The sequence below is a fragment of the Gobio gobio genome (genome assembly GCF_949357685.1).
Source record: "Gobio gobio genome assembly, contig: scaffold_119, whole genome shotgun sequence".
NCBI lineage: Eukaryota > Metazoa > Chordata > Actinopteri > Cypriniformes > Gobionidae > Gobio > Gobio gobio.
The window spans coordinates 1-15,937 of NW_027645686.1; the positions used below are offsets into that span (position 1 = coordinate 1).

General features: G+C 38.6%; 1 protein-coding gene across 1 annotated transcript in view; it reads left to right on the forward strand.

Annotated features, from left to right (window-relative positions):
- Positions 1–3,800: 3,800 nt before the first annotated feature.
- Positions 3,801–15,937, forward strand: part of LOC307122421 (Fc receptor-like protein 5) — a gene marked incomplete at its 5' end in the record, with an annotated part of 35,876 nt that continues 23,739 nt past the window's right edge. Inside the window, 3 exons of the mRNA XM_079846406.1 lie at positions 3,801–3,837; positions 4,026–4,331; positions 4,450–4,722. Of these exons, the coding sequence (XP_079702532.1) occupies positions 3,801–3,837; positions 4,026–4,331; positions 4,450–4,722 (616 nt within the window). The remainder of the gene's footprint in view (positions 3,838–4,025; positions 4,332–4,449; positions 4,723–15,937) is intronic.

Below are 15,937 nucleotides of genomic sequence, written 5' to 3' on the forward strand. Positions count from 1 at the left end.
GAAAAGGCGAGGACAGGGTTATTTTTGCAGCTGACATTATTGCATATGCATTTGTAGGAGTTTCCCTTTCAGACGCAGTATTTATGGGTGATTTACTGAGGTTTGTGCTATTATAAAAAGCGTGTCTTAAAGGGGTGATGAATTGAGAAATCAACTTTCCCTTGAGCTTTTGATATATAAGATGTCATGGTAATATCAGAATATCCTGTAAGTTTCAAAGCTGAAAACTTTGTAAGTCAAAGAAAAGCTTTTATAGACACCAGACCCAGAAAACGATCTTGTGCTTCATCCTTACGTCAGTTACGTGAGTGTGTGTCCGCCTGTGTGTGTGTGTGTGTGTGTGTGTGTGTGTGTGTGTGTGTGTCCGCGTGCGTGTGTGTCCATCTGCGCGAGTGTGTGTGTGTCTGCCCGAGTGTGTGTGTGTTATAGTGTTTGTTTGATATTTTTTGTTCTCTGAGCCTTTCCCCATGACGATTCCTGGGACAGACGTTAGCTGAAGCTCATTAAATATGCAAATATTATCCAATCCTAGCCGTGGGCGTTTACTTCCAAGTCTTCAGTTCGGCACGCCCATCAAAACCAAGCGTTTTTCAGAGAGCCTCAAAACAAGGCAGAAAATAGCCTATTACTTATTCATTATGTTTTTCAATGTACACAAACGTCATAAGTTGACCTTAGACAACAGTATAAAATAAAAAAAGCCAGTTCATGACCTCTTTAAACCAGATGCTAACGGTTAGATTGTGTTGGTCATTATGGAAATTATCCGGCTGTGTCTGTGTTCTTTAATTTGTGTGTCATCAGTAACTTTCCACTCCCATCGGCACTTTTATGGGATTGCGCTCTCACTAGGGATGCACCGAATCCAGATTTTTGCGGTTCGGCCGAATACCGAATCCACTGGTTAAGATTCTGCCGAATCCGAAACCGAATACCGAATCCACTGGTTAAGATTCTGCCGAATCCGAAACCAAATACTGAATCCTACTCCCATCCGCAGTCCATTATCACAGTAAACACATTAATGAAGTAAACAACGTCCACCGCAGTATAGGGATGCTCATATTGTAAAATATGCTATGCAGTATTAAAATACAGCAGCAGTACAAGCTCCTGACTGGTGGAAAGCAAATGAAAGGCGCTTCCCGAGGCTGGCCACTCTTGCGAGGCGTTATCTCGCTATTCCCGGGACATCAGTGCATCTGAAGCCTTGTTTAAGGCTTTTCGTTTTCGTAGTGTGGCTTTGGTCAAGTTTACTAAAGTAAACATTGTCACGTATGTTCTTCTCACCGCTGTTTCCTGATGGTTATAGAACAATTATCCCGAGTTGCCCTTTGTCATTTCAAAGAACAGCCCAACAGACGCAGAAGGAGCGCACGCAGTCATTGGAGGCTCGCGCTGCAGAGACAGACGAAAGTATAAACAAGGCTTGAGAGGGTGTTTTCTGTCAACAGGCTGTGCTCCAGACTAACCCACATCACTCAGACATGTTACTTTAACCCCTAGGAGTCTGAGCTGTTTTGGGGCCCTTTAGAAGTTTTGACATGCTCTGACATTTGTCAGTTAACGATTAATAATGAGCAGTGGTTGTCGGTTGGGGAAATTAACCGAATGAGCATCCCTACAGTACAACCACGTGACCGCGAGATCAAAGCGTGTTGCAAACTCTGTAAAATAAAAATATAAAAATTAATCTTGTCTAAACAGTCTTGCATCATGTTGCATCAGGATTTATATTTAAACAGTCTTTTTGCATTTAATAGGCTATTCACAGATGCTAACTGAGCCTTTTAAACTTAGCCTACCTTACAATGAGCCCTGCATCAGCTTTCCACGAGGAGAATTATTCCAGGATTATTACTCAAAGCGATGTATCTGAACCATAACTTCACTAGTTGTGTTTGCATGAGTTGATGTGTGTGTGGGCGTCGACACATGGATCGCCTGTATTTGAATCTGAATGAGCCCGCGGTCCGTGGACGTGGCGCATTAGCGGGTAATGAGCTGACTGATAAATCCCACTTTTCACACAGATTACATAAACACAGAATGTTTGTTTTCGTTTTGATTTACATGATTTAAAACCTGACATTTCAACGTTTCTTTAGACATTTGTCTCATGTTTGTGTGTCAAGTTCTCACTAAACTACAGGTCATTTTCTGAAGAGAATCAGATTAGACATCATTGAGAGAGAGGCTGAAGATCGCGAATCATGTTTGTTTCCCTTATTTTGCAACAAGCACAACAATTTGTTTTTATTGTGACTGTACACAAAAAAAATAGAAACTTAACAGAATATAATGATGTATAACACTTGCATGAATGATTAAAAAAAACGACAGTTATTTGTGTCTCTTTGGCACTGATAAGAAAAAAAGAGCGTGACCGCCGACTCGAGGAGGTTATAAAAAATAAATAAATAAATAAATAAAAACATACAAGTTGTGGATTGAGGTAGGTCTGCTATTTTTATTTGACAAAAAAAACATTTCGGTTCTTCAAAACTTCAAACAAATTCATTGTATTTTCATTTTGTCATCTTAATTTGGTAATTATTTAAGTGAAAAGTATTTAGTGTAGGCCTATTTATTTTATTATTTTTATTAATATTTTATCTGATCTGTATGCTGATGTTTGCACAGTAAAATAAACCTGTGAAAAACGTGTCTTTTTAACGGATCACAGACACTCGTCAATCTGCCAATTCAAGATTATAATCTTATCAGTTAACGATTAATAATGAGCAGTGGTTGTTGGTTGGGAAAAATAACCGAATGAGCATCCCTACAGCAGTGTATTTTTAATTTAATTTAATTTAATTTAATTAAGAATAGGCAACATTATGCCAGGATGACTGTCCTTCCTTTGCCGTACCTGAAGATGCTGCATTGGCTGCTGTCTGTAGATTCCTTCATGCACAACTCATATTCTTTCAGATGTTTCATACGCAAATGTTTTAACAGCGGCTATTGTTTAGGGTCCTTGTCACCACGAGACAAATCGGCACGTAATCATCGGCGGCGTAATTATGTTCGACCAGCGTGTAGTGCAAGCCTAGGGTTCGGTTTGGTGGAAAAAATTTTAGGGTTCGGCAGAAACCGAATCCCGTCAAAAAGCCCAATATTACACTATGTCCGATTTTTACACTATGTATGTTTTTTTTCCCTCTACGTCCGACGTCATCGCCGCGCCAGTTACAATTTTTCCGTAGGTTGAATACCGAAGGCGGCCCGTCAGTTCAATTCATAAGGTTAATATTTACCAGAAATTGCAGCTAATATAGTGAAACCGCTTTTCTGTCCTCCTCCAACCATTCCAACAGATTGACGGCGCGAGTTGTTGAGAGCTCCATGAACCACGTGACCGCGAGATCAAAGCGTGTTGCAAACTCTGTATTTCAACGGCTCTGGGAGCGCAAAGCACAAAAATATCATTATAAAACAATATACCGTCATAAATTCACTTTGTAGATGAGGTTAAACGCTTACTTTGTGTTCTCTTGGTTAAATGTAACCTCCATGTCTGCACTGTATGTCCCCTCACTCCCCGAGAGAAAAGTTTTGGCTCGTTTAAACGCAGTTGCTATAAATCATTACATTATAAAAAATAAAAAAAATGGTAAATGAGAAAAAACACTTACTTTACTTCTTACTTACACACACACACACACACACACACACACACACACAGAGGTACCATCCTAAAACAATATAATGTTATAAACTTCATACTGTTAATGAGATAAAACACTATCTCGTGTTAACCCTACTCGTTTGCTCAGCATCGCGAGTGTAAGGAAATGGCGTCTGTCAGTCCTGGGGGCGTGCGCACAGCATGTGCATTTCCTGTATGTGCGTAACTACACTCTCCGCCAGGAGTCTTCATATTCACATCTGTCTAATGATCATCGTCTTCAACATTTTTTACTTACAATAGTTTTGTAAAACATTTACAAAATGTAATTATTTTACATTGCACTGAAAGAGCTGTTTGAGTCACTTTGTGTTTCTGTGTTTCTTCTCAGCTTTACCCACATCTACAGTGACTGTGACACCAGACAGATCTGTGTTCACTGGAGAGACAGTCAATCTGAAGTGTGAGATAAAGCCTGATCACAGTGACTGGAGATATGAGTGGAGATATGAGTGGAGATATGAGTGGTATAAAGACAGAGTAAAGTTACAGACGTCTGAGCGTTACACTGTAAACAGAGACACTCTCAGTATTGCTGAAGCTATTACATCTGATCAGGGTCAGTACACGTGTAAAGGTCACATTGATGGAAGATCAGTTTCACCACAAGAAGGCTCTGGTGTTTCTCTCTCTGTAGGTGAGTTGAGTATTATTGTCCTCATAAACTCTCTCTATGATCACATGTACAATCAAGAGACTGTTGAACTACTAAGAGCTGTTTCAGTCAATATTTACTCATGTGTGTATTAATACAGAGAGACCTAAACCTGTAGTGAAGGTGAAGCCGGATCAGAGTGTGTTCAGTGGAGAGAGAGTCACTCTCACATGTGACATACAGGGAGGAGGAAACACTCAGTGGACATACAGCTGGAATAGAGATGGACAACCTGAACCTGTCTATACAACAACACCATCATCAGAATACAGTTTCACAGCTGATGTGTCTCTCAGCAGTAAATACACCTGTACAGGACAGATGAAGACTCAACTCTCTCAGCGCAGTGATGCTGTTAGACTGACTGTATCAGGTGAGTCTTCATATTCACATCTGTCTAATGATAATCCATATTTCAACACTTATGATCTTCTGTATCAGCCGCATCTGTTCTTATAGAGGACTGAAGAAATTCACTTGTAGTCATTATTGTCTTCAGATGCAGAACTGCACGTCTTGTGTGTGTCGCACATTTATCAGGATACTTTTATAACATCATGTACAGATGTGTGACTTTCCAGTAGAGCTGGGCATCATTCACAAATGTTAACAAGATTACACATCACCTCAAAACCCTTTCGCTTTATTTGTTCAGTTTATTTAATGCATAGACCGTAAAAAAATATGGACGACGTGACTTCATTGACTTCCGCTGACCAGAGTTGAAGCTTTCGTAGGCCTGAACATGGCGCTGACATCTTGGGACCGAGTCTGCGCAGTAGAGAACAGGAAGTAGAGGCGTGATTATCAAGAGCCCGCCCACACTCTCACAGATGCAGAACAATTCATTATGATGGTGTGAAATAAACAGTTATAGAAATGTAGAAATTAAAGCTAAAGCTCCAATCTCCTCCCAAAAATCCCGAAAAAAGTCAGTTAGTGCCTCAGTGACAACTTCACTCAGAGAAGCCGTCAATCTCAGCTGTCAATCATGACGTCACACCCCCCGTTTTTATACCATCAAATAGCAAACTAAAACTAAACTTATTTAAAAAACGAACACTTGAAATGAAATTATCATAATAAAAACTGCCTAAAATGACAGAAACCATCTTTAGGAAACAAATATTTGAAGTGTAATTGAATTGTTTAGTGTGTCTCGCGTCCATTCAAATACATGGAGCGGTGGGGTTTAGGAGCTATACTGGGACCAGCCACCAGGGGGCGACCGAGGCGCGGAAGCTTCAGTTCCTGACAGGAGTGCTGCAGGCTTGGTTTAATGTTGTGACTCATTTAGGGTCTGAGGAAGGAATATATGCCTCTCGCTCAAGAGCACATAAAGCACACAAAGCTCTGGCAGAAGTCGCTGATGATTATGAATGTAAAAATAGCAAAGAGACATTTGCAGAGATTAAAGTTCTCCGTCGTTGTAACCAGGCAACCAATCACTATCTCAGGATCATCGTGAAGCTATCAAGCCACGCCCTAGCAACCATTTAGAGCACCCTAGCAACAACTTCCATAGACTGCCATTGAAAGAGATCACAGAGATATCTTTGGATAGAAGTGTCATAGAAACATAAGGGTGGGCTCATTTGACTTGAGGCAGCAAACAGCCAATCACAAATCACCTTCAGCACTTCCTAGCTACGCCCTAGCAACCATTGTCGATCACCCTAGCAACCCAAATCCAAAGAAGGATATCTTCTAATCTGAATGTCAGAGGCACGGGGTTGGTTTACAGTATATCATTCATACTGGCAAGCCACTCCATTGCAACCAAACAGAGTACCTTAGCAACCGTTTAACAAGATCTATAAATTGCATCAGAACATCGTATTGAGATGGCCTTTTGACTCATGTTAGCAAACTGGACTTTCAACATGCAACACATGCTAGCAGTGAATAGCAACATGCTAATAGCAATTAGCTTAGGGTTAAAACATGATAAAAACAATTAAAAATGTGCTAGCATCATGCTAACAACATGCCAATAGTGTTAACATTATGTTAGCAGCATGTTAATTGTGTTAGCATTATGCTAGCTACATGCTAATTATGTTGGCATATTGTTAAAAACATGCTAGTGTGGCAGGAGAAATCTGAAAGTAGTTGCACTAAGGGACATGAAAATCGTACAAAAGAGTTCTTTATTAATACAAAAATCACCTTAAAATACTCTGAACATATCAGACAAGACACGCCACACCATCGGATCGAAATGTTATTTTGTCAGAAGAGGAATACGTTATCAGAAAGTCAGTCACCACAACTTAACATTCACACAATCAAAAGCTTTGGCTGAGGGCTAATGGGCCAGGAATACAACCACACAATGCGAAGTTAGTTCTTATCACTCACACACAAAATCTGTGCGTCTCACAGCACCCAGTGTTCAAACCACCACCAACACGCGGAGGAAGCAAGGATTCCTGAAGCCCTCAGCACCTAGCAAAAGAAGCTTTGCGATTGCTCGCACACACATACACACAAAATCAAAAATCAGGAATCACAATGAGAAGATAAACCAAAAATAAATCAAGTCAGTATAAAAACAACAGAAAAGAAACAAAACAACTTAACAGCTCGTCATTCAACCCATATATGACAAGCCATAATTACAAATCAAAATAGATGAAACAAACAAAATAACACGTTATAGGACAACAGCGATTCCTCGCATTAAATACTAAAAGGGAAGGGCCTCGAACATCTTAAAAAGAAAACAGTTGTTAAACACCCACATGAATGCCCAATGTTCTCAACTCAGTCAGGAAGAGACTTACTCAACGACGGAATCAGCTCAAATCAGTCTGAACTAGTGATGTCCGGTTCGCGAACGAATCGTTCTTTTGAACCGGTTCTTTTTAGTGAACCGGTCGAACCAGTTCACCAAATCGGACTGAATCGTTCTAATCAGTTTGCATCTCTAGTAAGCACTAATCCACAAATTTATAAAGTTAATCACTTTTTGACGTGTCTGACTGTCCATCTGACTCGAAATAAACCAACATCCTGGAGTTATTCAGTTACTCCAACTAGGGATGTAACGATTACCGGTTTCACGATAAACCACGATAAAATTTAGTGACGGTTAGTAATATCGTTTAAAATTTAATTATCATTAAAACCATTATTTTGAAAACTGCGGTAAATCTTGGCCAGTCTGATGCAGGCGCAGCACAGCGCTGTTTTCTGAATGAGAAGAAATGGCAGAAGGCAGTAGCCGCGTTTCCATTACAGATTTGCGCAAAACTTTTGCGATATTTTCTAAAAGTCGACAAAAAAATATTGCGAAATGACAGCGTTTCCATTAACTGATGTTATGCGACTAAAACCATTTTTTCCCTCTCGAGATAAATCATTCCAAAAATCATGCTACGTATGTTGTTAGGTTTATGTATATCCCAGCCACCGCACGCCATTATTTTTACTGGTATAGAGACGTGCGTGTAATCCAAGCACTGATGGCAAGGAATGCACCTTATACTTGAGCGGCACATATGAGCTGTTATGATAAATTGGGGCATTTTGTATTCTATTGTTTTTTTATGAGTTTAATAAAGAACTCGTCTTCTGTTCAAACATACCATCATCTGTAAAGAATGATCCACTTTTACATACGCCAGGTTATTGTGACGCATTGCCACATACAGAGACGAGCGAAAAGTTTGAATTTGCATGGTGGTAAATCAAAGGTTTTTTTTATCACTTCGTTATTTTGGCTCGGAATTTCGTTTTTTGGAAATATAAACTGAATTTAGAAATGCTTTTGAAATGAAAAACTTTGCGTTTAATAAACAAAATATATTTTTGAAATGAAGACAGCGTTTGGAGTGGAGTGCAAAATAATCTGTTCTCTGAGTCCACGGCCTTTGCCGTTATCGTGAGTGTACACAAAAGTAGAGAGTTTACTGTTTATAATTATGTCTTGCACATCTGTATGGCTAAAAATGAATCTGAATATTGAGAGTTTCCTGGAATAAGGAAAAAATCCATCAAAAGGCGCCAACATCGAAAGAGGGTTAAAGAAAACGTAGCCTATATAGTTTCATATATAGTTAGGCTATGTCTAAATATTATAATAATATTTATTTATAATATCTAAATATTTATTATAATCTTTTATATTATATTATATATTTTATATTATATTATATATTTCATATGTTGATTATGAAAAGTGAGCAGCATGAGTAGCTAAGGCAAATCAGATGCGCATATGTCTGGAGACATGGATTTTGAGCACAACTGAATTGTTTTCTGGAAAGTCTTTCTTTAAAATGAATTTCGTTTTGTATAAATTGTATTTTAATTTTTATCAATGTTTAATCAACCATTTGGCTGTAGGCTATATTTAATAAATAAGAAGCAAACCAAGATCGTCGGGAATGGATTGACCTAGTCTTTGAGCAAGGCTGAAACTATAGCGTCTTTCTGTTTTAATACATTTCTTGAATATATGTCATAATTACAGGCCTATAGATAGTTATGATATTTGTGTTTGCACCGGGGTCCGTCATTATAAAGTTACGCCACTTTCCTTATTAGGAGAAAATATATGTCGTTTTAACGACATAAGATCTAGTACATATTTGAGTGGAAAAAAAATGATATGTTGGCCCTATGTGAGAGCAATGCGTGACCGTACCAGGTGACCTGTAAATGCGAAAAAACTGTTTCCATTGCAGTTTTGCGAAAATTTCCTTTTTCGAATTGCCTGAAAAACCACCTCATGCGAGCGTAAAAACTTTTTTGCGATATATGGGAGTTTTTGCGAAATTGACGCGTTTCCATTGGGCATATTTTCAATTCGCAATTTCAATTTGCGCAATTTGAAGGGTAATGGAAACGCGGCTAGTGACAGCGCAGGGAGATTTTTCAGCCTCTAAAAGGACCAAATCTGAGGTGTGGTCATATTTTGGCATTTACAAAAGTCCTAAGGGAAACTTAATCAAAGATGGTCACCCTGTCTGCAGAACATGCCAGAAGAAAGTCGCGGTAATAGGGGGAAACACTTCAAAACTACAAACGCAAGGCAAGTGGACTTATATTTGGACAAATAATAACGTGAAGCGAACAAACAAATTCAGACAAGACTAGGGTGACATTTAAGGGATAATCAGGGCTTGACATCAGGGCCGGCCCGTGGCATAGGCGGAATAGGCAAATGCTAGGGGCGCCACTCATCCATAGGGGCGCCAAAATGTCTTACTGATACTATTTTATTCATATTCATTTGAAATATTACCAAATAAAGCGCAAAAAAAACTTAACTTAGTCCCCCGCATCTTCCCGGTCCGCCTCAGTCTCTCCCGCCGAGCTACTATTGAGTTTATGAATGCAATATCTTCAGCGCGCTCTCACTCGCTGAAATCTGCACTCAAAGCGGAGATGTGTGTGCGATGTGCGCAGGAGATTCACTCATCATACAGTGATTGACTGTTTTTGTTCTATTTCAGCAGCGAAAATTGTTTCAAACAAACACAGCAGAACCGCAGCGCATCTGATATGACTGGCATAAAGCTGGCGAATTTAGGGACCGTCTCTAAAGTTACATACAACATTGGTAACATTATACATGTTTCAAACTTCAATAGCATTTGAAGAGAATGACAGTCATAAAACTGACTGTAAAGTGTTCATCTAGGTGTCCGGTATGATGCACACATTTTGATATTTAATAAAATAAACTGTCAAATCATATGAAAATATTGATATGCATTATTTCACTAGGATACTGTTTGGGCTCTTACACAAAATATGCTAGATTTAAATGCATCATAGCTGAACAACACTGATGAGAATATTGCTTGAGAATATATTTACAGAGATAATATTAGAGATTATATTTACACCAAATTATTATTATTTATGAGTTATGCGTTGCTATTGATGACGGCCATTATAAGGAAGGAAATCCCACAGAATAGAATCTAGCTTAAAAAAGTGCATAGAGCTGCTTTAGTTATTTGTTATTCAAATATAAAACTTGTTGAAATGTTTTCAGTGTGTGCATCTGTTCTTTTTGAACACTTTCATCTCATTTGAACAAAACAGTGATAATATTGATAACCATGATAATGTGGGTCACTATAATCGTGATGTGAAATTTCCATACCGTTTCATCCCTAACTCCAACAATACACTTAACCTACTGTAGAGAGAACTGATGATGACGAGCACGTCAGCGAGCAGAAGCTGATGATACTGAGCATGCGTGCAGCGCACACGAATGAGTGTAGCCTACACGGCCTGTCACAGTTCTCGTTCTCGAGTCAAGAATTGGTTGCAGCGGTTTTCGGATAAGCAGTAGCCTACACTGAACCGAGAACTGTTTATTTCGGTCATGTCCGATTTGAGAATCGATGAGTTGATACTGACTGAGCATGCGTGTAATTTTTCATGAGAACGAAAAGCAAGTTTTGTTGAACATTGAGACGTGATCTAATAAAACATAGTGTAAATATGTTTTCATCATTTTCAAGTTCATTACTGTCTTATCACTGTATGAGCATCTGATTGACTATTTGTGATTGAAGTATTTATTTATTTAAAAGATGTTTATGTGTAATTATAGTTAATGAGGACACATTCACAAATTGGGTTAGTATTGAATAAACAATGTTTTAATAAAAATGTAAAGTGTTCAAATAATAGGCCTACACACATTTTAAAAAGAACAATTGCTGGAAACGTGCACTTACACACTGTAATTGTCTTACACACTATATTTAACAGGTATTGCCTGTTGTTTGTAAATGAAAAAAAGTTAATTAAATAATATTAATATTAAATAGCCTAATAATAATAATAATAATAATAGCAAGAACAAAGTGCAAAGGCAGTTTTAAACAGAGGTTAATCAATCAATCAATTTGATTTATATAGCACACTTAAAACAACCACAGTTGACCAAGGTGCTTCACAGGTTAATGCAACAAATAAGTCCCTACTCATACAATAAAAGTACAATAATAAAACATTTATAATATATAGTATAGAGTGTACCGTGATAATTAAAAGAAAAAAAATAACCAACCTAACTCGAAGCAACAGCCAAAGAAAAAAAAAAGGGTTTTTAGCAATGATTTGAAACATTCGAGAGTTGGGCAGGTTCTGATATGGACTGGCAAGTTGTTCCACAGGTTAGGGGCAGCTACACTGAAGGCTCGATCACCTCTGGTTTTCTGGTTAAGTTACCATATGCAGCTTGAACGTCTCTTATAAGGGTTTGAATTCAGAAAATCAATCTGCCTAACTTTGTTAGGACTCCATTGTATTTAATTTGTAAATAAGGTGATATTAGATAAACATGACGTAGCCTAATCAAACTACAGCAAAGGCGAAGCAAGCGACTCCTTTTCGCTCTGGCGGTTCTCGAATCTCAATTTCGTTCTCGTTCTCGAGTGAAGAATCGGTTGCAACCGGTTTTCGGATCAGCAGTACACTGAACCGAGAACTGTTTATTTCGGTCTCTCTGAAACGAATGAACAACTATCGAAAGCCAAATGGGTCAGAATTTGCGTGCTTTTCATCGCCGTAATAATATTAAAACGCCGTTTTCATAACGCCGCCAAGTGTTAAATAAGCGGCGTCAGGCATTAAGTTAACGTCTCACGCCGCCACGCGTTAAAATAACGCCACTCGCCGAAAGACGCTAAGTTGACGCCACACGCCACTCAAAATGCAGATTTATGGGCTCATCTACATGGGCACACCTCTACTGGGTTTGAGGACTCTACGGCAAGTCGGAGCATCCAGTTTGCAAAAGCACGAAGATGGCAATGGTTTGCAACGTTAACACACTGTATATGATATTGTATGTGAAGTGTAAATGCTCATACATATCAACACCAAACTACACGTTTTCCTGTTTTCTCATATTATACTGGATAGTGTAATGGCAAAAATTAATTCAATGACATCACTAATAAGAGACAAACCATAATCCAATTGTCTTTATAAAGATTTATTTTCCTTGCAAGGAAGAGCCACGGTCAAACGCAGCCGCTCGAGGCTACCTTGAGTGTGAACTGCTAAAACAAAAGAAAGCACAAACTTTTATACCCTCAATGTTTTAACAACCCCCTCAGTAATTTTCCATACATCTGGCGAAACCCACTGAAGGTTTCGCCTTGAGCAAGAGGTGAGACAATACACAAATGGTCCCCCTCCTGTCTTGGATCTCATTTGAATTAAAAGCAAGAAACACAATGGTCCTCCATCTTCATCTAACAAAGCATGTTAGCCAGGAACTCAGATTCCAAGAGCAATAAAAGATAAAAGGGACAATGTATGGCTTCCACAGGTGGGCCTCTTTGATCTGACTCATTTAAAACACAATAGAGAAAACAGGTCTGGAAGATTAAATCTTCTGTGATTAAATTTTTCCCCAACAATTTCCCCCTTTTATCATTCTTTGATAACTTGCAAAAAAGAAAAATTTAAAATGTGTATATAATAAAAATAGAAGTAGTAATAATAGTCACTCATCACATTCATTAAAGCTGGATAACAGCAACCTGTCGAGTCTTTCTGTGGCATGAAATGGTTTCTGTCACCACAAACCCAAATTACCGCATGCGAAGTGTCACTTGGTTTTCTAAACGTACAGGTAAAACCTGTTGTGATACCGCCTATCACCGTTGTGCAGTTCCCTGTGGTCGAATTCTTGATGTCAATTCTGACTCTGCAGTCAGAACACCCTGCTTTCACGTTCAGCTTCAGTCTCGTGAGCACACGCACACATCTCCTTGAACATGCATCACTCTCAATTTTGTAATCAACATGTCTGTGTGGTTGTACCGCTGCGTTCTCTTTCGAGCAGACGTTGGATGTTTTGTTGGAATCTTCCCTTGCTCGATGTCCGCTGCAGCTCTAAGCACCACCTACTGGATTCTGTAGGCTTGAAATAGGGTTTAACTTGAAAACTGGTTGGCTCAGCACCACGTTGTGCCAGTGTCTCTGCTCCTGAGATGATAACGGCAAATGATGTTTATATATCTGCCCGCACAGACGTTTGCCTCCTGCTTCTCTCTCCTCTTGGCTCCTCCTCCCCGATCACTGTTGGGATCTTTCTGCAATGGCTCGCATGCACCCACGTCGCTCTCTCCGCTTCTTTGACGGCAGTGTCGTCAGAAGCCTGACAAAAGGCCCTAGCCACCTTTCCGCCTTCCAGCTCTTCGTACTCAGGTCCTGTTTTACCACGTGATCTCCTGGCTTGATGTTGTGCAAGGGAGTCTCAGCCGGTTTCCCCTGTAGCAGTTTTCGCCTGCACACATACACCAGACAACAGAGAAGACATTTCTTTGCAATAATTCACAATTCTATTGATGCAAGCTATTGTTTACCCCCTTCCATTCCCATGAATGGTGGTCTTCCAAAAAAAAAATGTCTCAAACGGGCTCAGATTTACTCAAGGCCTTTTCTCGTTTTCATGTATTTCAATATGCATCAAAATGCGAAATTTTCAGCAAATATTGTAACCCCCTTATAAACTTCATTCATTTGAGTACCATTACCATTACCATTCCCCCTTTGGCTGCAGGCTCGCCCATGCAGCCATTTATCATAATCATTGAAAATATTGTTGGGGTAAACAAGGCTTGCCATCACTTCTTGTCTAGACGCCATTTTGCACATTCACACATCATTCATAAGTTTCCAGCCACGTCTCCACAGGTGCTTCTCCGCTGCTGTGGCAAATGCCTGCATACTCTGTAAGGAAATCAAAGCATTTGTGTTAGTTTCAGATAATAAAATACATTCTGGTTCCTTTGACTGCTGTGCTGCCGTGGCCTTCGCAGCCGCATCTGCTCTCATGGTTTTCTGTTGAAATAAACTCTTTGTTGTTAGTTACGCTGCGCATTTAAGTCTTAACTTGAAAGTTTCCCATAAACATACTGAAAATATCCAATAAAATGGAAGACAAATCCGTATTTCATCTCTGTAAGCCGGGCTAAGTCAGTAATCACTGTCACTGCTCTCCCATCATGTTAGGGGTGTGTGATACCTCCAAAATTCAAACATGCCAACTTTCTGCTTCAACCGTTTGACGACACACACATCCCTAGGCCAGACCCACAGTCACTCCTCAGAGACTAAACACTTTAGAAAACATATATGAAAAACAAACAATCAGTGGTTCTTTTGATTAATCAAAATCATAACAGACCTTTTTGGCATTCACTCAAACTAAACAATACAAATAAGTAAGATAGATAATAATCCATCTTAGCGCCTTAAATCTCTACATAAAACATCCTTCAGTTTACATTTTGTGCTTTGCCCACAGTTTCTCACTGTGCATCACATTCTTATCAACCTTCCTTCAGTCAGTCATTTCAACACAATTCTTCACAAACTACCCTACTTACTATTTCCAACAGACCCATTTTCACTCATCATAGCCCGCCTCATATTTAACCATTAACAAATATAAATCTAAATTTGTTAATGTTAAATATACTTCATCAAAATGACAAAATTATCAATTTGTATTACGTTCAATCAGCTCGTTCACTCATCTTTATCTCGTGACATCATACTTAATCATACTCAATACCCAATTCTTTATCAAAATCTTTTCAGCTCCTGTTATCAATAAACAAAATTAATTAATTAATCAATTAGGATTTCTTTTAAAGTACCCTTTTCTCCATGCCCTGTCCATTAAAACTCCTCTTACATCATGTCATTTGGCAGTGATTCTTATCATCAAACTTGCCACATCAATTTCTTTAACGCTGGTTAAAACCAATCTGTATTTTAAAAAGCATTCATATTTCAATATCCATTTTAGCCTAATTTGACTTTGATTGTTCACAATCCCTGTCAGAAATCCTAATTTTTATTTTTATTTTCTATTTATTTTTTTTGTTTCCTGTATGAATCAAAATATGTCTAGAAGTTATCTAGATATTCTTTTAGAAGTTATCTTTTTGGTTCGCCCTCCGGCCTTTCGTAAATATGAGGGAGTCTCTAGATCATTTGGATAGTGACTTCGGTTAAATTGTCACTTTGTCTCTTAATTAATCCAAAGATAAATTAAAATAGTCTTCATCCATGACAAATTTGGTCATAATTACTAGTGACAGACAGAGCTGGATGTCCAATCCACTTAAAGCTCGTCCCATGTTCTGATCATCTTTTCATCAGATTCACTCAGAATAATCAACTTCCTCTAAAGTTTTTTTTTTGTTTTGTTTAACTTAACTCATCTGTAATGATAAAGACACTAATTCCAAAGGTTACTGACACACTACACTCAATCATGACACATAAATATGAACTGCTCATTCTCAAGATGTGCTTTTACATGGTCTCTTAACCAGTTTCAAATATGTTCGTTCATTAGTTGTTTATTTTTAGAAAAGTCAGCTGGGTTGTTTTGTTCTGATATCATTGTTTTTGTGTAGTCTCAGCTTTAACTGAGCAATAACAGATATAGTACAATCCCTGTTTCCAGCCTCTCTCTCTCTCTCTCTCTCTCTCTCACCCAGATAATCTTTTCAACAGTCTTCTAAGACTTTAACTATAATGTTAAATTCATTAACCCTTAAATCATTAATCCTTCACAAAGTTTA